Here is a 25,171-nt window from a genome sequence, read left to right as displayed (position 1 = left end):
ATGGACTATTTCTTCTTCAAATATTTGATGGATGTCACCACTGAAGCATCTGGCCTGGGAGTTTTCTTAGGGGGAGAGTTTGTGATTATAAGTTTAATTAATTTGACATAGGACTAGACAGCTCAGATTTTTTTTTCCTTCTTTTCCTTACCAGTCTAAAAAAATAAGTAAATGAAATAAAATACAAAGACAGAAAAAATAGCAGTAAGAGGGTTCAATATATATATGTCATGATTGTTTATTAAAAATCTATAAAATAAAAATATATAAAAGTAACCAGTGAGTTTGTCTAAGAATAAATGATAAAATTATTAAGCTCCTAGGGAAGAAAAACAAGCAGAAAAACAAAGGCAAATCCTCATAGCCTTTCACTGAGCAAAGGACACAAAACCAATTGACTGAAAAAGTTTAAAGCTTCTGCTCATCAAAACATAGAAAAATGGCAACCATACGTCAAAATTATCAAATTGAATTTTCATTAAATGTAAACATAATTCAGATGTTTATTGTTTACATGAGACAATTGAAATATAATGTCTTTACTGAAATAAAATGATGGAAAAAGATATATCAGTGTAATACCAATAAAAGAATTGGTGATGCCTATATTAATTTAATGTAAACTAGACTTTAAGGCATAAAATAAGAAATTTATGATGATTTTTAATAGCATAATTTCAATTCATGAAAAAAATACAAAAATTATAATGCTGTATATACCTAAAAATATCTTGTGTATATATATTAACATATGTATGAAAAATATATAGGGGAATATTGATGGGCCTTAAGGAGACATGCAGAGTCTCACTCTAGGCCAAAATCTTATGTATGACCTTTCACCCTCAACCCTAGACAATTAGGAGGAATTGCCCTGGCAGGCCTCGTGGGGGAAGTGGACCACCTTGAACTGGGTGCCCAGCCAGTGCTCCACAGTTGCCTGGAAAGAGTTGTAGTTGACACTCTGCCACGCCCCAACCACCCTCAGCCATGTTCACATGCATTTTATTCCCAGTCCAAGCCCATTTCTTTGTGGGTCGTGAGGGCGTCAGCTGGGACCATCCCAGGAGCCTCTAGGGAGACCTCCTCATGGAGGGGCCTTGGCTGAGAGTTCTTCTGCACACCAACTTAGTACTTCTCCACTGTTAGCCCTGCTTTCTCTCTCCAAGTGCAAGAAAAGTCAAAAGACTTTTGTTCGGGGTCCTTAGTGTCCTTCCCATACCACATGGAAGAATGAGACAGCATTCTCACATGTATACAGGGAAAATAGAACTTGATATCAACCCAGTGCATGGCAATTTAGTAGAATGTACCCAAGGTTTTCAATCTATAATCATGCAAAATCTAGAAATACCTGAAGAAACAAGATTACATCAAACATGTAGGAAATATTCACTATACTGTTACTTATTTTAGAATAAAAGTAATCAAATTAAGCAAAAAATAGCTAAACATTATAATGTACCCATATAATAGAATATACATCCAATTTAGTCTATACTTTCGAAGTGTATCATGATTTTTGGAAAATACTCAAATCAGAATGTTTAGTAAAATTTGGCTGTCAACAGTCATGGCAGTTCTGCTCCTACAGCAATCATCCTCCCAGAGTGTTCAGACATCTGAAGAGTTTGTATTTCAGACAGCATAACCTTCAGGGGAGGGAGCGAGTCAGACGGTACAAGGTGATGTAGCGTCTGATGTCTTCCATCTCCATAATCATTTAGGACTTTATAAATTTTAATAAACATGAGCTTTCCCTGGTATATTTGAATTACTTTTATGGAAACATGAAGTTTCTGAGGTCTGTGACCTGCGTGGTCCATGGACAAATTAATACACATGAAGACAGAGAAACAGGGAACAAGAGAGAAGTGTGGAGAAGAGGGTTTGAAGATTCACAGAGAAGCTCCATGTTAATCCCGGATATAAGGAAAGACCAAGATTGATCGGAGTTTTGATGGCCAGTGGGGTCTGGATGATATTTGTATTATACAGATGTGTATATAGGCTAAAAGGAAACAAACAGGAAAATAGGAAAATAAAAGGAAAAAAATTGACAGTGGTTTTCTCCAATTAATGAGATTAGACTAAAATTATAATCAGAAAATTATTTCTTTTGATTATTCATTTAATTGAAGTCATGAAGAATAAGGCATATCCTGTAATCACTTTAAGATTAGGAAGTTTATATTAAATGCAACAGGCTGGACAATATTAGGGGTAAAAAAGCCCATAGGTCAGAACCTTATTCATTCTAAGCCATGCTCTTCATCATGGGTTAAATGTCTCTATTTTCAATTTAATTTCTTTCTAATTGAAGTGGCATAAAGATGGTAAACTTTCTCATTGAAATTGTAATGAAGAATTTCTAATCAAGCACTTTCACAATGTCAATGGCATTCTAAATATTAATAATATAAATACCCTCATGATAAAACAATTGTTACTTTACAATTGATAGATTTCTAATAATCACTATGCATGAATAAATCATTGAAAAAATTGAGTTCATAGCAAAAAAACTTACTGTAATTTTCATGTTTATAAACATGAATAAATGACAGCCACTAAATTAAAAAATCTGATTGGTATTATGCACATTATAAAGTAAAAATATAGGCGCTATGCAATTACATACTATTTACACTGCCTCAGATCAATGATTCAGAATTTCTTTTCCTTAGACTTTCAGTGATTTACTAGTAAATTTTATTTTATTTTTAATAGTTAATACACATAGTTAGAACCACAATTACTCGTTTGTGTCTATCCAAATACTTTATAGCTTCCTGATGTTATGACAGAATTGTTGGTTGCTGCTTGTTATACCATTAAAGAAAATGCCCCAAGAACATTTGTACACAGTCTTTTGTTTCTCTTCTTTTACAACCGGTTTAGGAATACAGATAGAAGGATGCAGTTTATGTTTTATCTCATCTTTGTGTAAGTCCTTATAAGGCTTCATTGGCGAACCAACAAAAAACAAATTTTAAAGCTCATTTAGTTTAACATCACTATCTATTTTATTTCTCTCTTCTATTTCCCCTCTCTAGTTAAATCTTTTTTTTAACAATTAGTTTCCACAAGCGTGACTTATGCAAACTCACACTGAAAAAAGTAAATCTCCAATTAGAATTCAATATGAGTACAAGTTGCCTGTGTTGTAGAATTTAAAATTCTAAAATTTAGTTTCAACAACAGAAAGTCTAAACCGAATCTGTCTCTTTCTCTCTCCCTCTCTGTCTCCCTCTCTGGCTCTCTCTTCTCTGCCTGCCTGTGTCTGTGTCTGTCTCTCTCTCATACACACACAAAAATACACACACACACACACACACACACTCACAGATGAACTTGAAGGCTCACATAGTTAGACTTTCCAGGGCTACATTAGGTAAGTGTTTAACCAGAGGCTTAATCCTATTTCTTCTAGTTCCCACTAAAACACCAATAGTGGCCTCTTTGAATTTCCTAGGGCCTGGGTGTGCTCTTGCTTCAGGACTTTTGAATTGAATATTTTGACCCAAATGTCTGATTAGTGGGGTTCTCCATTCTGTTAGGCCTTTTCTCAAACGTTTACTTTCAGTGAGTCCTTCCCTAGATGCCCAATCTAATATGTTGAAGTTTTCCAGGCCCATACATGTCACTTCCTTTTTCTGTGCTTCTTCTTAATAGCTGTCGCCATCCAGCTTCCCAGATAACAATAGAGTTCTTTACGTCTCTCTTTTATTATCTGTCAGACTAGAGTAAGCTGAACTGTAAGCTCTATGAAGGTAGATCTCCTTGTTTCTTTGCATATGACTAACCTTCTTCCAGAAAAGGCAGCAAAACTTCAACAAAGGCAAGTCAGGCCAACTGGAGTGGATGGGAACCTTGAAATGTCTCTTCTATGTAGGAAAAGCCCAGATTCCATAAACTAACAGGAGAACTTTCTCTTAATAATGCAATAGTCAAAGCCAGTCCAACATGGGGTTGGGAGAGAGATGTATTTGGTGAAAGTTGGGAAGAATTATGTGATAAATAAAACAACTCCCAATAATTTGTATATAAAATATCTTAAACGTCAACAAATCAAAGAAGGAGGCATTAGATAAGCTAAGTATGATATGAACACTCAAAATATTAGTTAACACACATACAAAATATGACAAAATCTAAAATTCACACTATGATCTGCTACAAACTCCAAAATGACCAGAAAAGCTGACACCATTTCCTATTGGCCCAAGAATCACATTCCAAGCTTCCAACCAGATGAACACAGCAATATTTTCATTCCTTATCAGTCGTCAGAGATACTCTCTTCAAGTTTAGGGACTGGTTTAGTAATTGTCATCATTTGTACCAAGACATCCAGACATCTGTGGAAAAGAGTAGTTAAGGTCAAAAACAAGAGATCCCCAGAGGAACCAAGTGCAATTTTGCCCACTAGGAGATACTCGGCAACATCTAGGAGCATTTTTGTTTGTCACAAATAGGGGTTGGGGCTTCTACTGATGCCTGGCGTAGAGGCCAGGTTTGCTGCTAAGCATTCTACAATGCACAAGAGAGTCCTCTGCAACAAAGAAATATCAGATCTAAAATATCTATTTTAAAGGAATATATATATATATATATATATATATATATTCCTTTCCATTATGGTTTATCATAGGGTATTGGATATAGTTCCCTGTGCTATACAGTAGGACCTTCTTGTTTATCCATTCTATATATAATAGTTTGCATCCACTAAACCCAAACCTCCATCCAACCCTCCCCCACCCTCTCCCCTTGGCAACCACAAGTCTGTTCTCTATATCTGAGTCTGTTTCTGTTTCATAGATAAGTTCATTTGTGTCATATTTTAGATTCCACATGTAAGTGATATCATATGGTATTTTTCTTTTTTTGACTTATTTCACTTAGTATGATAATCTCGAAGTTAGACAGATTTCTTGATAGCTTCTGAGTATCCTTCATTAGTTGTGTAATTATCCCTGCTCTTGTTCAGATTCTTGCCAGGGAAGATGGCTCCTGCCTAAGATAGTTTTTGACAGAGAATAGCATCCTCACACTAGGTTTTAGTTTTTAAGTACTTTTCATCAGTGTACGTTACTCCTTTATTCTAGTTCTTAAGTATATTTTAATCATTTGAATCACTGTCAATTTAAATAAGCAAACAAAAACTACATGCTTTGACTTGAAAGAAATTTTTCAAAGAATAAAAGAAAAATATACTTCCTAGGTATCATATTTAAGCAATTTTGAAATGCTTTTATTTCCCTAAGGTTGTTAGTTACAAAAAGTGTTAGAAACTTTTTGATGATTAGACTCCCATAATATTATCTGGGTCCTCTTGATTTTGCCTTCCTAGGTAGCAAGCAGTAATAAAGCAACAAAAGTTTCCAACTTAAAAGGATTAATAGAAATTAAAGTTACCACACAACTTTTATTATTTGTCCAGAACTTTGTGTACAGGAAATTTACAGGTGTCTTAATAGTAATTCTAGGACAAAAATAGAAATACTCAGGAATTAGTGTTTATGTCCATGTCACATCTACATGCAGTTGTAAATTAAATGGTTTACAATGAGTAATACTTTGTAATTCCACAAATGTTTTATTCATTAATTATAATAATTAACACTAGCTATATAGTAGGAAGAAATTTAAGAAGAATTTAAGTGATGAATATATTCAAAAACTTCTCTCACACTTTTAAAATTTGACTTGATTTATTTAATACCCTTATCCATTTATAAGAGCAAGAATGGAGAAGTTATAAGCATATATTTTATCACTTCTCTTGTTTATTTTCAGCAAAATTTTTATATCAAGTGAAAAAGTAAATTAAGACACCTTTAGAAGAAGTGACACCTTAATTCATCTATATTAGTGCAATTTCTGTGAATGGTTGAAATGCTCATATTTAAAAGAAACAAATGTAAATAGCTTAAATGCCTCAGATAAACTAAAGGTGTCAATATGTCTTCATTAATGATGAAACAGAAAAACAAATAGAAAAAAATCATGCTTGAAGACACCTTTACAATTTAAAAGTCACCACTTAAAAATTAAGGAAAAATCATCAGTGAAACTACTTTATAAAGTGTAGTTGTTTACATGAATCTCATTTGTATCATGTTTTGGACTTTTAGGATGGTTACTTTCCTCCCTAAATGCTCATGATCAGGAGTTAGTGCCATAATATCTGTAAACAGGTGCATTAGAAGTAGATGTTAAATAAACCGAAGGCATAGCCTTCATAAACAGTTCTGGGAATCCAGCGTATGGTTGGCTGAATAATGGCACCCCAAATAAGCCTTTGTGTAATCCCAAGAACCGACAAATGTTATCTTATATGGAAAGAGAGACTTTGAATATGTGATTGAGACAAGGATCTTGATATGAGGAGAGTATTCTAGATTATCCAGATGGGCCTGATTTAATCACAGAGTTTCTTATAAGAGAGCTACAGAAGGAGTAAGGGACAGAGAAAGTGAGGTGATGACAGACACAGAAATTTGAGTGATGTTCTTTGAAGATGCAGGAAGAGTCCACAGGCCAAGGAATCTAGGTGGCCACTAGATGCTGAAAAAGTCATGGAAACAGAGTCTCCCCTTCTTGCTGAAACTTGACCTCTGTTCACTGGTGCCAAGTAGAAATGCAGAGACAGAGTTTTAGGTGAAGTAGAAAACAGCAGTTGCATTGCTTTGCCAGGCAAAAGGGGCCACAGTGGGCTAATGCCTTCAAAACTCTGTACCCCACCCTGAAGGGGGGAGTGAGGAGTCATACAGTGTTCAAGGAGAAGGGCGTGGTCAGCTCGTGTACATTCCTCTGACTGGTTGGTGGTGAGGTAACTGGGAGTCGACATCATCAACCTCTGGTTCCAATCAGTCTGGGGTCTACATGCTTGTGGGCAGCAGACAGTTAACTTCTTCCACCTAGTGGGTGTTTAGGTAACTGCAAAATAACTCAAAGGACATGACTCAGAATATTATCTATAGTTCTTGAGGAAGAACTAAATGTCCTTGACTTTGTTTAATGGCTAAAATATTATTTTGTCTTGCTTGACTATTTTCCTTTCTTCCTGCATTATCTCAGTTCCCTGATTAAATTTATTATTTGACTAAAGATTTTCTACAGACAAAAGGCAGGTGGAGGACACGGGTTGGGGTCTATTCTGGGAAGGCCTCATAGGGTCCTGCTCGGTTACACCTTCAGAGCCCTCCTAAACCTTGACTTGATCCCTGTAGGACAGATTTCAGATATCTGACCTCCAGAAATATAAAGGAGTAAATATTTTAAACTACTAAGGTTATAGTAATTTACTACAGCAGCAACAGGAGATAAATACACAGAGATTTCAAGAAAATTTATTTTTAACACACAAATAAATATGCTAACTGAAAATGGTTAGAGAAGCTCTCTGAGTCATAGTCACTCAAAGTTCAGGTTTATTAATTAGTGTCCACCAATGATGAAGAATAATTACTTTCTCAGAGTTCAGAGAGAGAAATGGAGAGAGAAAGACAGATCCACATATACTCAAGCATATTTAAGTAGACTAAAATATATGAAGTCTTCTTTTCCTATCTCCTTTCCTCAGCCCTTCGTAATCTTTTCTGACCTAAACCTGTGATTGGGCAGAAAAGGGAGTAAGAATTGAAGACAGATGGATGACCACTATAGAAATGTCGTAGGTAAAAATAGGTGTGACAGTATTTTGTTGGTTCTTCCCATTATATTTTGAATAGGTTTACTATTAGCAAATCTGGGTCAGTCTCTAATTATTCTTGCATCTGTTATGAGAACCAAGAAAGGAATTTACTTCACTGATTCTTTGTCAATAACCAAATTTCCTCAGCCAGGTCGTCACCTGAATCCTAACTCGTTTTATCTTTCTAGCTGTCCTTCACAAAGTTAGTATGTCTGTTGGCAAGCAGTTTGTCTCCACTCACAAAAATTCCCCTGAAAGTATGCTGATGACCGGAACTCTTAAAATCAGGTGCAAATTTTAATTACATAATTGTACCCAAAAGGCGTGATATCACCTAGTTAAATTTTCATGCAAAGAAAAATAAAATTGCTCATTCCATTTGAACTGTGAATCAGGAAATATAAAATAAATTAGTTTAAAAAAATTAGGTGCCTCCCTTCTTCTTATTCCACAGCATTCTAATAGGCCAATCATGTACTTTTAATACACATTTTCCGTCTCTTCAGTAATGATGTTAAGAGCTCACTGGTGTCACCCAGGATGAATGAGCTAAACTTAAAATGACTCTAGTTGACCCAGGGGAGCACACTGTCCTTGAATTTCCTCATTAAAGCTCCTGATATAAAAAAGTAGATAAAAGAAACACCTGGAGGAAATGTAAAGATACCTAGAATCACCCCCAAAGAGAAGGTTGCCATGTTGAATTTTGGGATTTTTAATATGGTTCAACTTGGTCTCCTTCATGATGGGCAAGAGTTAAAACATATCTTCAACTCATGTCCAGCAATAAAGTGAGCTATTTCAACTCATGCCAAATTATCATAGTTTAACGTTTTATTCATTTTGTATTTCAGTATTTTTAACCTAACACATCTATAATTGCTTTCTACTTAATGATTAATCAAATTTATAGATTGATTTTTAAATATTTCTCATGTAATAAAATTTTCTAATCATTTAAAAAAATATTTATAAACAAAATCATTTAACCAGATTCCTAAGGGTAGAAGTTTTGATGTTTGAAAGATTGCCTCAATATGTCTGAAACAAAATAAGTAAAAACATTTAGTAGATTATGTTTTGAGTCAAAATTCTGAGGAAATCCTATGTTACTACCATAGCATTAATTAGAAGGAATACCCAACTGTTGCAGAAGTGTATATAGACAAAATCAGTATTCATATAAGAAATCATTTAAAAACTTGACTTATAAATAAATTTAAAATTTTAAGAGTTAATTTGGGAAAACAAGTTTAACATCTAAGTTTCTGGATGCAAAAATTGAAATCAGTAAGGTAAAGACTGAGTATTAATATATATTATTGGTCTTTTAGGGAAATATATTCAGTTAAATATACACTTTTACAGACGGAAAAAAGTATTTGACACAAATACTACATTTACATATTTATGTAGATAGCAAAGTGCAACCACAGATGAGTTGAAATAATAAAACAAAATGCTAAAAAACTTGGTTTTGTATAAAAGCAGATGAATGATTAAATATTAACTAAGTTTTCAACTACTTAAGCAAGTAAAAAATGATATTTGTGTCACTCTCAGCTTGTTAAGTATGTACTCTCCCGGGGTTGGCAATCTTATCAGAAATGTTTGACTTTGCCATGGAAAACAGTGTCAGTTAGAAAACTGAAAATGCTGTGGAAACAAAGGATATATTTTTAAAGGAGTTGACAGATTTTTCTTTCTCTGGAAGAGGTGAAATTTAACTACAGCTAAAGAAAAAGCATAGAGTAAATATGTTACCTTGAAAAAGAAAACTGAAGCTATTTAATAAATTAAATGTTTTATTTAATGTATACCACTATTGCAATAAGTTTACACTGGAAAGTTTAATAAGGATATTGGATTTCTATACTCATTTATTAGGTCACAAATAAGACAAATGAATGTTACTTAGCCTGGGAGGGGAATGAATATATCCACTGAAAAAGGGGAAAGAGGTTTTTTTTTTTTTTTTAAGATGTTGTGGGTAGGAGTTAATTAATTAATTAATTAATTTTTTCTGTATTGGATCTTCGTTTTGGTGTGAAGGCTTTCTCTAGTTGTGGCAAGCTGGGGCCACTCTTCATTGCGGTGCGCAGGCCTCTCACTATCGCGGCCTCTCTTGTTGCGGAGCACAGGCTCCAGATGCACAGGCTCAGTAGTTGTAGCTCACAGGCTTAGTTGCTCCGCGGCATGTGGGATCCTCCCAGACCAGGGCTCGAACCCGTGTCCCCTGAATTAGCAGGCAGATTCTCAACCACTGCACCACCAGGGAAGCCCAAGAGTTTTAAGATTATTGTAAATGGTAGAGATAATCATTTCTCCTCTCTCTAAGACTATCAAATACATTTCTGAAATTGAATGATATTTGGCATTCAAAGACATAAAATGTATGAGACATTACCACTGTGTTTAGTATCATGACAAAGATATTTTTAGACTAGCAGCTGGAAATTGATTTAGATTGAAGACAGACCTGTTTGATACTTTTTTGAAACTGATTGATTCACTGTTTGGATATTAAAGAATGATTCTATTCTCTGAAGATTTTCCATGCCTTTTCTAATCTTCTTCATTTAATTTAAAGCAATGGTAGGAGTTTAATAATGGACACTGTACTTAAGAGATTTAAAAACAAAAGTCTTTCAGAAGGATACATACATTCGAGTACAGGATAGCCTTGGGCAATTGGGCAATATTACCCTTTATCCATACTCATTTATAATACTGATATGGAATAATTTTGACAGAATTTATACATTTAAGAAGGGGAAGGAAATGTCTCCTACTAAGTAAACATCTGTAAAGTGAAATTTTATTATATACTTGCATGTATGTTTATATTAACTTTATATTTATATACTTAATAAATATATATTTATGTAATTTATTTATATTATATGTACTTATATACTATTTATAAGTTAAATTTTTCTTCACTCCCAAACAGTAAAATATGTGTAAGCATACTTTTTTCATGGCTTTATTGACTTATTATTGACATATAATATTGTGCAGGTTTAACATATATAGCATAATGACCTGATACATGTATATACAGGCATAACTCAGAGCTATATGTGTTTGTTTCCAGACCACTGCCATAAAACTGAATATTGCAATAAAGTAAGTCACACAAATTTTTGGTTTCTCAGTACATATAAAAGTTATGTTGACACTATACTGAGGTCAATTAATTGTGCAGTAGTGTTATTTCTAAAAGGAAATTGTATATACCTTAATTATAAAATATTTTATTGCTAAAAAAATTGGTAACAATCATCTGGCCCTTCAGCAAGATGTAATCATTTTGCAATAGTAACATCAAAGATCACTGATCTGAGCTCACCCTAACGAATATAATAATGAGGAAAAAGTTAAAAATATTGTGAGAATTACCAAAATATGACACAACGATATGAAGTATGTGAATGCTGTTGGAAAAATGGCACTAATAAACTTGATCAATGCAGGGTTGCCACAAGCCCTCAATTTGTGAAAAACATATATCTGTAAAAACATAGTAAAGTGAAACAAAACAAGGAATACCTGTATTGTGAAATAATTTCCATGATAAGGTGAGTTAATACATCATTAACTCACATATACACAATTCCTGTGCAGTAAGAACTTTGAAGATCAACTCACTTAGCAGCTTTCAATACATAATAGAATATTGGTAACTATAATCACCATACAGTGCATTACATCATTACATCTCCAGAACATAGTCATCTTGCAACTTGAGGTTTGTGCATCTTGACCACATTCAACCATTGTCCTCTCCCCTCCTGTGTTGATTTAAAAAATTTTTTTCATGTATATTCCACATATAAGTGAGCTCATATTGTATTTAACATTCCCTGTCTGATTTATTTGACTTAGAAAAATGTCTTCAAATTTCACCCATGTTGGTGCATATAGCAGAATTTCCTTCTTTTTAATGGATGAATAATATATATGTATTGTTATATTAATATATATTAGAAACTATATTATATTATTTATTATTAACATAAAATTATAAAAATAGCATTAATTAATATAATGTATAATGAATCAATTAGTATATTATTAATAATAATATACATAAATTAGCAATATTACACTATATATTGTATATCATATATCATATATTATATACAATTATTTACACTATATTATATTATAATATATTACATTATAAAATAATATATTATATTATAACAATATATAGCATGACATATATGATAGTATATAATTATGTATAATTATACAATTATATATAATTATTTACATATTATATATGATACATGATATATAATATATAATTATATGATACATGATATTTATTACATAATTATATAACACATATATATTACATATATTGCATTGCTTAAATAATACTGTATTATACCTTTAATAACTGATATGATATTTATAATATTTATCATATAATATATTTTAAGTGATAATTAATACAATAATATAACATAGTATGATATACATATTATAAAATATATGTATATGTGTATAATAAATTATTATATTTTATGTGTATAATATATTACACATTACATAATATATATTGTATAATATATTATATATTATAATATTAATATATGATGTGATATATAATAACATCTATGAAATATATATGATATATATGGTATATATGATATATGAAATATAATAATATAATATATATAAATATAATTATTTTATTATATAATAATATATTATGTAGAATTTAATATTATATGTAATTACATTATATATGTTATATTATATATAGCTATATTATATTATATATTATACTAAAATTTTATATTATTATATATTATAGTTGTATATTATAATATAAAATAATATCAGGTATATAATTACATAAGATATATATTATATCACATATAAAATATAATCTCATATATAAATAATAGTATTATATATGCATTATTAATTTTATATAATTGTTTATATATACCTTCTATTATATAATATATAATATATCAATGATGCATATAATTTATATAAGTATAATTATATATAGTATATATTATATATAATTAGATTAATTATATAGTAGTTATGTATAATTTTATATAGATAATTAAATTATATATAATTATATATAATTATTAGTTCATAATTAAAGTAATTACATATAACATATACTATATTTTATTATATAATATATTATACATATAACAATTACATATTTTTATTATATAATAAATGATATGCAATCATATTATACATATAATATTATGAGGTTATGTATATTATAAATATGGATATTAAATTAACATGTATAATATTATATAAGCTATATGATATAATATATAAAATCATATAATATTCATTATATATTATTTATTATTGATGTATAATATATACTATATATATTATAAATATCATTTTTATGGTTGAATATTATATAAGTATATATATTAGTCCACATCTTCCGTGTCCATTCATCCATCAATGGACACTTCAATTGCTTCCATGTTTTCACTGTTGTGAATAATGCTGCAAAGGACATGGGTGTGTACATATCTCTTTGAGATAGTTATTTCATTTCCTTATTATATATACACAGAAATGAGTTTCTTTATGATATTGCAGTTGTATTTTTAATTTTTTTAGGAAATTTTATTTTGTTTTCCATAGTCGCTGTAAAAATGTACATTCCCACCTACAGTGTACAAGGGCTCCCTTTTCTTCACATCCTCACAGATGTGTAATCCTATTGTGGATTTGCATTTTCCTGGTGATTAGTGATGCTGAGAACATTTTCATGTACTTAATATCTATTTGAACAAATTCTTTGTAAAAATGCCTATTCAGGTAACATATTTTTCCTGTCATATATATTATTTTTAACATCTTTATTTGAGTATAATTGCTTTACAATGGGGTGTTAATTTCTGCTTTATAAAAAAGTGAATCAGTTATACTTATACATATGTTCCCATATCTCTTCCCTCTTCAGGTAACATTTCTATTTTTAAAATTTGATTTGCTTTTTGGTATTGTGTTGCATGAATTCTTTATATATTTTAGATATTAGCCTCTTATCAAATACATGGTTTACAAACATTTTCTCCCATTCCAAAGGTTGTCTTTTCTTTTTGTTTAATATTTCCTTTGCTGTGCAGAATCTTTTTCATTTGCTGTAGTCTCACTTGTTTATTTTTGCTTCTTTTACTGTTCACTTGGGATCATATATATGAAATCATTGCCAAGACCAATATCAAACAGATTTTTACCTATATTTTCTTCTAGGAGTTTTTGTTTGCTTGTTTCTTGCTTTAAGCCATATTTAAATATTTAACTTATTTCAAGTTAAGTTTTATGAATGGTAAATATTGGGGTCCAATTTCATTCTTTTGCTTATGAATATCCAGTTTTCCCAGCATGATTTATTGAAGAGACTATCATTCCCCCCCTGAATATTCTTGGATTCTTTTTCAATTCTTAGTTGACCATATATTCATGCATTTATTTCTGGGCTCTCAATTTTTTTCCATTGGTCTCTCTGTCTGTTTTTATACCATTACTATACTGTTTTGAGTAGTATAATTTTGTAGTATAGTTTGAAATTAGGAACTGTTATGCTTCCAGATTCATTCTTCTCTCTTAGGATTGCTTTGTCTGTTTGGAGTCTTTTGTTGTTCCACACTAATTTTAGGACTAATTTTCTATTTCTGGGGAAAAAAAGCCATTGAAATCTTCATAGAGATTGCATTGACTCCATAGATGGTTTTGAGTAGTACTGGTATTTTAATAATGTTAATTCTCCAACCCATGAGCACAGGATATATTTCCACTTACTTGTGTCTTTTTAAATTTCTCTCATCAGTGTCTCATAGTTAGCAGCATACAGGTATTGATCTTCTTGGTTAAACTTATTCCTAAGTATTTAATTACTTTTGATGCTATTGTAAATAGGATCTTCTTTATTAGTTATGATAATTTATTGTTAGTGTATAGAAACACAACAGATTTGTGTATGCTTATTTTGTGTCCTGCAACTTTATTAAATTTGGTTATTATTTCTAATGGTATTTTGGTGGAGTCTTTAGGATTATCCTTATATAACATGTCATATGCAAACAGATACAGTTTCACTTCCTCCTTTCCAATTTGGATGAATCTAATTTCTTTTTCTTTTGTAATTGCTCTGGCTAGAACTTCCATTAGTATGTTGAATAAGAGTATTGGAAGTGAGCATCCTTGTCTTGCTTCTTATCTTAGAGAAAATCTTTCAAATTTTCACCATTGTGTTTGATGTAAGATGTGTGTTCGTCATATATGGCCTTTATTATGTTGAGGTACATTTCTTCTGTACACAATTTATTGGGAATTTTTACCACAAATGAATGTTGAATTTTGACAAATTCATTTTTTATGTATCTATTGAGATGGTCATGTGATTTTTATCTCTCATTCTGCTAATGTGGTATATTACATCTATTGATTGGCATACATTAAACTATCCTTATATCCCAGGGATGAATCCCACTGGATCATGGTGTATGATCTTCTAATGTGTTTTTGAATTTGGTAATACTGTGTTGATAATTTTTGCATTTATGTAGCATCCTTGTTTGGTTTTGGTATCAGAGTAAAGCTGGCCTCATAAAATGATGTTGAGAGTGTTCCCTTCTCTTTTATATTTTGTGAGAGTTTGATAAATATTGGTATTGGTTCTTCTTTTTGTTTGGTAGAATGTGAAACCATCTAGTTTGGGAAATTTCTTTTTTGGGGAGTTTTTGATTGCTAACTCAATCATCTTACTCTTTATTTTTCTGTTCAGATTTTCTACTTATTCATAATTCATTCTTGGTCAATTTTACATTTCTAGGAATTTATCCATTTCTTCTGGGCTCTTCAATTTGTTCAATTATTAATGATCTCCTATGATCTTTTTAATTTGCATCCACTTTATTTGCAGGCGTAGTGTCACCTTTTTCATTCATAACTTAATTTATTTGAGTCCTTATTTTTATTGGTTGGTCTACCTAAAATTTGTGAATTTTGTTTATCCTTTCAAAGAATGAAATCTTAGTTTTGTTAATCTTTTATATTTTCTTGATTCTCTATTTTATTTATATCTGCTGAAATATTTATTATTTATTTTCTTCTGCTACTTTTGTTCTTATTTCACTCTATAGTTCCTTGAGGCCTAAATTTAGGCTGCTTATTTAACATCTTTCTCTTTCTTGACTTGTGTGCTTATTTCTATACACTTCTCACTTAGACCTGCATAGATCTGCTTTTGCTGCATCCCATAAGTGTTGGTATCTTGTGTTTCTATTTTCATTTATTTCAGGATTTTAAAATTTTACCTTTTGATTTCTTCTTATGATCTATTGGTTGTTCATGAGTGTGTTGTTTAGCTTCCATATATTTGTGGAAAACAGCTTTAATCCTGTTATTGATTCTAGTTTCATACTTTGATGGTCAAAAGATACTTTATATAATTTCATTCTTTTTTTAATTTGGTGAAATTTGTTTTGCAGCCTAACATATGATCTATCATAGAAAATGTTTCATGTGCATTTTGAAGAATGTTCCTGTTATCGTATGGGATATTCTGTATATGTCTGGTAGATCCTTTTGAAGTATAGTGTTTTACAAATCTACGGGTTCCTTATTGATTTTTCTGTCTGGATCTATCCATTGTTGACAGTGAGGTGTTAAAGTCTCCAAGCATTATTGTATTGCTATTTATTTCTCCTTTTAGTTCTTTTTATATTTGCTTTATATATTTACTACAGTGTTGGGTGTATAAATATTTATGAATGGTATATCTTCTTGATTGATTGACCCAGTATTTTACAATAACAGTCTTTGTCTCTTTTGACCGATTTTTGCTTAAAGTCTATTTTGTTTGATATAAGTGTAGCTACCCCTGACTTCTTTTGGTTGCTGTTTGCTTGAAATATTTTCCCCCAACTCTTCACTCTCACTGTGTGTATGTCCTAAAAGCTAAATTGAGCCTTTTGTAGGCAGCATATCATTGGATGTTTTTGAAAATTTTTCTGTGTGAATTCATCATTGCTTTTTCAAAATCACTAAATTTCTTTAAACTAGGTACAATATGATATTTTACAAATAAATAAAATGTCAGTGATTTTTTAGTACTAATTAAAGAAGAATGAGTGAGAAAGAAATGGTACTGCAAGGAGAGGTTGTGACAAAAAAATAAAATTCCAGATTCATAACATTTTACACTTCAGATTTCTAGTAATTATATATCTTTAGTGTTAACTGATTAAGACTTGTACCAATAACATTTCTTTTGAAGAATAAAGAGGAGACAAAAAATAAAGTAAAATTATTTGAAACCAAATATATATGTTTATGTCCTGACATTGTGAGAACTGAGGTGTATGATCTTTTAAAAAATCTCATAATTGTCTTTTTATCTGAAGTTTAGAACAAAATATAAAAGGACTTTATCAAGGCTGTTGAAAATTCACATGAAATGAATTAGACAATACTTTTGAACTCATTTGAACAAAGGTAACATATATATGGCAAAATGGTCTCTTTCTCTCTCACACACATGCACACACACACACACAGAGAGAGAGAGAGAGAGAGAGAGAGAGAGCAACAGCACTGAGGCAAAGGGAGAGAGATGTGGTATCCTTATTATTAGTATCTTCATTATGTAAAGAAAAAAAAATTCTATATTTTTAACATAGTTTCTACACCCTGGTATAAATGCTTACATAGAACCATCAAGGAATACAGATGTTGTAAGATAGGTATGAGCCACAATTTGATGATACAATTTCTTTGAAAGCGAGAAGTTTAAGATGCTTGTACAGCACAGGAAGCAGAATATCTAAAAGAAATCATTATCTTGCCTAAGAAATATAGCTGTTAAAATAACTCAACATCTAGAGTTGTTTTTAAATCTTCTTCATACTATCAATCAAAAATTTTTCCCTTTATAAAAAAACAAAAGCCTTAAGAAAGCATCATCAAATGCTTTCAGCACATGATATGTTAAATCAGTTTTTTAGGGTTATAAAAGCACTATGAATATGTATTTTTTGTCAATCAAGTAAAAGCCAGAAAACTTTGGTATTGCAAAATATACTCTTCCTGATGTAACATATACTGACATGTGATATAAGAAATACATTGCTTTCCTTTTTATGGACAATTTTCTTAATTCTCTTGCTTCTTTTTACCGTCATTGCAAAACTACTTCATCATTGTCTTAATTTCACTGCTTGCTTACCAAAATTATGCATTCACAAGCTTATGAAAGTTCAAAGTTAATTCAAGTTTAGTTTTCTAATATGTGGTAGTTACTTAGTTCACTGTCAACAGTAAGATATGTGTTCACTTTCAAATGAATGTTTGTTTATCCCCACCACAGGCACCCCACTCAATTCCAAAAGAAATACTACAAATGCTGAATTGTTTGCTGTTTTTAATTTTTATATAAAAACTGGGCAGTTACCTACAAGATATACTAACACTGCTTTTCCATGTATATTTTATTAGCAATTTATAAACACCTATAGTTTACTGTAATAAATGTAATATTAATTTTCTTACAGATATGTGAGCTATACATTTTATAAGATTATCACCAACTTAATACAATTATAGATATTTCATATTTGAAACAAACCTCAGCAAATGAGTTTAGACTTACCTCTAGATAGAGAAAACTTTTGATAAGTGTGTTAGATAGGTTATGCTGTGGTAATCCCCTACACACATGCATATTCATATGCACACACACACACACATACACACACACACACACTTCAGAGGCTTAGAACTACAGAATACCATTTTCCTCTGTCCCATGACATGTCAACTGCAGCTTTGTTCTCCATCTGCCTTCATTTCAGGAATAATACTTTGAGTATATAATCAACTTAGGGCAACCAACCATTCTTGTTTGCCTAGGAACGAGTGCCTTCACTGGACATAAGGATTTCAATGCTAAAAAAATTGTCTCAGAAAAACAAGTGAATTGTTCACCTTAAATCCACTCTGCCAATGCAAGTGAACCCCTTTTATTTCAGGGGAGTCATATTTCTATTTCATGGATGAAGGTTGAAACTTATGAATGTTGAAAAAGTAGATCTGGAATGTCTGGAAATAGATCTTTTGACAAGCACAGATTTTCTAACAAATATTTGTTACTTAATCCATGAATTAAATGGGAAATATATAATAGTATTAAAAATAAGGTAAAGTATTAATTCCAACTATTTGTATTAATTTTGTAAAGTATTAATTCCAGCTATTAAGTTGGGGAGGATTAAAACATGAAATAGCTAAATGATTATTTTCTTGTAAAACTTTGGTCCAAATAAAATTGATAGAGAAAAATTAGTATTACCATGGCATCTGGGGTCACTGTGGAACTTCAGGTAACTTAATGAGAGAAAGGACTATTAATTCTATTGGAAATTAGTGTCAATGTAAAAAAGAAGTCACTTTAGAGTATTTTAATTCACAAAGCCTCTGATCTTGTCATACAAATGATTCTGAATTGTTAAATTGTCTATTTAAGTTTATGAGAATTAATAAAATAATGTTTTAATGGGCAATAGGTATTACCTGAGTCATCATGTCCATGTGAATTCAGAATGATTAATTTCCTCCATTAATGGCATTTTCAAAATTGATACTCAAAAAGAAAAGAATTAATTTATTGAAAACCATCTTACTTGAACAAAGTAGCACTATGCATAAAAATGTTTATGAATTCATGGTCAAATTGTTAAATAATTTTCCACAAAAAATATTGTATTATTAAAGTGTTATCACTTATTTAACATCCTCCTCCATATGACAACTATTCCTTAGGAGTATCATCTGGAAATATGTTTTTTCCAATAAACTAAAATGAATCCACCAAAATGCAAATCCACATCTTCTAATAAACAAGAAGACCTACACTATATTTTCATGTTTTATATTTTTAGTTGGCTGATAGAACACTCAGAGCTATTCAGAGTTGAGGTTTTAGTTTACTTGCCTAAAAGCCTCCACTCTTCAATCTCACTAATTTACTTTACTTCTGTTCTATTCACCTGTTTTCATTTATTTTCTTGTTGTCGTTGTGGAGTGTGTGTGTTTGTATGAATTCTCACATGAACACACAAGTCATTGACTGAGGTCACCTTTAGAATAGACATATATCATGATACTTCCTAACCTTTACATATGGTCTAAGGAAATACATTGCTAACACTCAGGTTGCTGCCAGGCACAATTTTTTTGTGTTGCAACATCTATATATAGTAATAAAGGTTCCAATTTCCCATCCCAAATAAGTTCTTGTAAACCCAAACTTTGTTTAGAGACAGGAAACATTCACAGTGTCCTTGTTCAGGATAGAAGGGTCTAAAGACAGATAAATTGTTCTGAATTTCCTTGAAAACTATCATGGAGAGCTTTGGGTTTTTTATTCAGCTAAATCCTGAGTCCTATTTTGTATCCAAGTAACATTCAAAATAGCAGGATGAACACCATAGCAGCACTGTGAGCAAGGATCCATGTTATTCCTGATTTTGCCTGGCATCTGTCATCATTAGCTGGCCCCTATTTTTTTTTTTTTTTTTGCGATACGCGGGCCTCTCACTGTTGTGGCCTCTCCCGTTGCAGAGAGCACAGGCTCCAGATGCGCAGGCTCAGCAGCCATGGCTCACGGGCCCAGCCGCTCCACGGCACGTGGGATCCTCCCGGACCGGGTCACGAACCCGTGTCCCCTGCATCGGCAGGTGAACTCTCAACCACTGCGCCACCAGGGAAGCCCTGGCCCCTATTTTTTAATTGTCCACCTCCCCTAGAGTTATTACAGAAGATGTAAAGTCTTATTTCTAAATGGACCCATCATTCTTGAGTTTGCCAGACAGAAATGAGGATTATACACTTTGGGTGCAGCTGCCTCTGATAATCTTAGTTTAAAATACGCTCACTCGCATATACAAATAAAACAAAAATCTAAGAGACGGCTTAGTTTCAGCTGAGGTTTTTTTTTTTTGTTTGTTTTTGGTTTTGTTTTAAGTAAAGAGATGACTCTACTCATTCTTAATACAAACCATATACCACTATGCTAAGTTTATTTTGTACAGTCATGAATTAAAATTTATTAGGCCTTCATATTTCTCATCACAATGAAGATCACAAATCCACTGACAGTGAAGATTGGCTAATACCATTTGGAGAGTTTAAATTCTGTGTCTTAGTATAAAAACTATGGGTTAAAACTTTCAGTGATCTCAAGTCTTAGAAATTTATCATACAATGGTGTTCTCTTGGTAGACACTCAATATAATGAAATGAATTTTTTTTCAGATTGTTTCTAGTCTTTAGTGTTGATTTCAGTTAGGCATATGGTCTTGTACTAATTTATATAAAAATTCATACTTTAAGAGTGATACTTTGTGTAGCCATTAGGAATTCTATTGTGAATCCAGGTAGAAAACCATCCTGAACTGAAACAATTAGAACAAAGCTTGCTTAGTACAGTAATTGCATTAAAAGAAATGTTAGATGCTAGTGAGTCCTTGTGCCTCATGACTCAGCTGTGCTTCCTTCTGCCAAATTTAGGGGGGGATTTGCTCATTGGAAACTAGGAGACTTAGAAATGGCTTAAGATATGACCTAAACAGAATATATGGCCCTGTCTGTCTCCAGGGCTTAAATTTATCTTATTGACTTATGTCATCCTAAGACCTCAGTAAAGTTGCATGTATTAAAACTTAATGATGGATTGAATGTGACTTAAAATTGTTTAAATTTAATTAATTTAATTGTGGATATAACCAGATATGAATTCTGTCTTTGAAGATACTAGAGATTACTGCAGATAAATCATATTATTAGAAAATATGCCCTGATTATATTAAAATATTTTCAAATAATATACCTTTAAAAAACCAACAAACTTAAACAGTACCTTGGCATTTCATTGTGTTAATCCAAGTGAGCCACTGATGTTTTAGATGATGCATCTCATAATTTATACCATGATTATTTTTCATTTGTGAAAAAATTTATAACCCAGCAGATGGAACATAAGGAAACATTGTAGGTTAAGGAGTGAGTCAAAGCCAAAAGAATATCACATAAGCAGTATGAACATGAACATGAGGCAAGATGCTACAGAAAGAGAAGAGAAAGGAATAGTAGGAATAAGAAGAGTGGTATATTATGTGTCTTCTATAGACTTTTTTAAAAATTGGTGGTTTTAGAAATTAGCTGTGTGTTTGTATAAGCAAAAGTTTATATACCAAAACATATTTCAGTTTTTAATCATTTTTATTACTTCCGTTTTTAGTATATATGCACTCCAGGGTGCACAAGAAATTCATGTCGATTTGTGAAGAATGCTTGCTTAATTCATCTGTATGCTTGCTACTGTGGAGCCATCAGCCATGATATTTGTCAAGTTGAAGTTGCAAGTCCTTCTCAATTTAAATACGTGTGGCAATTGAAATTTACAGGTAATTCAATTAAAGTGGGTTTTTTTATATTTGCTTAAATCACTTCAAAATTTACTAGGTACGTATTCATTTTCCAATCACACAAAAGACTTTATATCTCAAAACACAAAATAAAGTAAAAATGAATTTAATACTTTTATTCTCTGATGTGTTCCTTTAAAAGACATACATATGATTATCATCTACTACATCCCAGGAATTCTGCTTGGTGCAAGATTTATAATTGTGAAAAAAAACTAGAATTATCCTCTACTCTCACAGTTCTAACTATTTTTTGGAGGGATTTATTGGGCAAATACTCACAATCATAAATATATAATTGTAAATTGAAGTAAAATGCTCCTACAGAAAGAAACATCTTCCTATGCAAACTTATAACCAAATAACCTGTTAAAAAAAAAAAAGAAAAGAAAATATGGGCAATTGGGAGAGTAGGTTGGGAAGTCAGATAAAGTTTCTGTGATAAAATGTAACAGAGATAGGGACTTCCCTGGTGGCACAGTGGTTAAGAATCTGCCTGCCAATGAGGGGGACACGGGTTCGAGCCCTGGTCCAGGAAGATCCCACATGCCGTGTAGCAACTAAGCCTGTGTGCCACAATAACAGAAGTCTGCATGCCCTAGAGCCTGTGCTCCACAACAAGAGAAGCCGCCACTATGAGAAGCCTGCACACCACAAGGAAGAGTAGCCCCCACTCGCCGCAACTGGTGAAAGCCCGTGCGCAGCAATGAAGACCTAACACAGCCAAAAATAAATAATTTTTAAAAAAGTAGCAGAGATAAATACAGTGAGGCCATGGTAGAGAAGTTGGAGAAGATAGCATTCTATATTGAAGGAATTTTCTTTTAAAAATAACAATGTTTCAAAATGTACATATTTTCGCCATTATACAAGACAAGTTTTGGAAATATGTACAATATAGAGCCTGTGATTAGCAATAATATATTGTATATTTAAAATTGTTGTAAGAGGACAGATCTTATGTTGAATAGTCTCACCACAAAAGGAAAAAAAAAGCCAAAAACAGAGCAGGTGGGAGAAAATTTTTGAAGGTGATGGATAAATTGACAATATTGATTGTGTTTACGGTTCCATGGGTGTATACTTTCTCTAAACACATCAGGTTGTACACATTAAATATCTCCAACTTTTTGTATGTTAATCAGACTCCAATAAAGCACATTAGAAAAACAACAACAACAACAACAAACGCTAAGAAGTGATGGTCCTTTGAAATCCTGGCTGAAACTCTGAGAACAAGAGTAAAAATAAGATTTGGGAAAGAAAGTAATGTCCAAACTAGAATGCGGGGTTAAAATCCTTATAGAGTTTGACACATTAAAAAAAATTTAAAAAACGATCAGGTGGACAAATAGATTGGAGAGGGGAAAAATGGTAGTTAGTTGTAATCATATTGTGAGGTGATGGAAAGTCCTGTTTATGGATTTTATACAAAGAGCAAGTGATACAGGTGTCAAGAGGAAGTCTAGTTTTCTGGCTTTAACTCTTGAAATAAAATAATTCCAACACATATTTGTTTAAATATATTACTAATTGTTTTATACAATGGCAGATCCTATTTAAAATCTATTTTGATGAGCATAATTTTCTGTTTGATTAATCTTTGAATGCTATTTGACTTAGCTCAAGCAAATTGATCCAAATTCTTGAAATTGAACAGTACTTCAATTAATTATTTTAAAGAATATTTCCTCTGTCAATGATATTTTGGCATTATAGTTTATCAACAATCAGCAAGTTAGTAGATTTGACATATCTGTTCTCAACCAATGGCTAATTTTATTCAATTGACAACAGCTGCACTTATAAGAGTACTGTTACATTAAAACAGTCTTGAAGTAAACTAACAAATTAGCCTTTTAAACAGAAGACATGGTAATTTATTTCAACATGATCATAAGATGGTGTGCTGGAGAGTTAACAACCCCTAATGACAGAAATAGTGATTCATTGAGCAAATCACACTCAAGACCAGAAGTGAAAGAAGAGAGCAGAAACTTGTTGATTATGTCATGTTAGTGCAGAAAGGAACTTCAGAGGCTCTGGTATGAATACCTACTATTTCACAAATCACACAAACAAACCAAACAAACAAGAACAACAACTGAGGCTAGAGAATTTACCTGAAATAACTGGTCTCAGGACAATTTAGAGATTGTGTTACCTCAGTCGTTTTTAAACCTTGGCCACATAGTGTAAGCACCCAAGGCACTTTTAAAACATACTACTGCTAGACTTCCACTAAAAAACAACCAGACTGGAATGTTGTAGTGAGGTGGACACAGATCTTTAAGGTTCCATTAAAATATGTTTAATGTGCAGAGTGAGAAACATAGTCTTCTATTACCAACCAAATCAGTTAATGGACTCCAGTACCTGCATCATTTTTATATTTTGATTTCCCTTTGTATCAAAGTAAGAATAATGGAATATATACATTCACTTAATTTTAAATATTAAACTTATTTGAAAACTAAAAATGGGTAAAGGGAACATATTCACAACAATAAAATATCAAATAGTGTTTTTAGGAAAAATAGGCGGAATAATAGGAAATCAAATTGCTAGTGGATAAATCATCTCTGAGCAGATATAGTTATTTTATGAATGACGGTGGTATACCATATATTTTCTAGGACATGAGGGGTAATATGAAGTCAAAATTGCTCATGGATAAATCAGCTCTGAGCAATTATCATCAAAGTAACTAAAATATACTTAGTCATTATCCCTTCATGAATCTAGGTACAGAAATTAATGAATATATCTAATTATCACAAAAATACGAATTATGTGACCTCCACATTCGAGAATTTAAATGACCTGGACTGTCCAATGTGAAAGAAACCAGTGCGATAAAGCTCAACAGTCAAAAAAATATTTAAGCAGAACTGCCTAAATTCTTTTTGATGTCACTAGAGGATTCAGCAGTGCAACTTTTCTCAGTAAAGTTTAAAAAAAAAGAATA

General features: G+C 31.7%; 1 protein-coding gene across 1 annotated transcript in view; it reads left to right on the top strand.

Moving 5' to 3' along the window:
• EYS (eyes shut homolog) overlaps positions 1-25,171 on the top strand; it is a 1,591,612-nt gene that overhangs the window by 105,698 nt on the left and 1,460,743 nt on the right. The window contains exon 6 of the mRNA XM_060115102.1: positions 22,017-22,182. Coding sequence (XP_059971085.1) covers positions 22,017-22,182 — 166 coding nt within the window. The remainder of the gene's footprint in view (positions 1-22,016; positions 22,183-25,171) is intronic.

The sequence above is a fragment of the Mesoplodon densirostris genome, chromosome 12 (assembly GCF_025265405.1).
Source record: "Mesoplodon densirostris isolate mMesDen1 chromosome 12, mMesDen1 primary haplotype, whole genome shotgun sequence".
NCBI lineage: Eukaryota > Metazoa > Chordata > Mammalia > Artiodactyla > Ziphiidae > Mesoplodon > Mesoplodon densirostris.
Note: the sequence above shows the minus strand (reverse complement) of the source record. Positions and strands in the feature narration are given on the sequence as shown.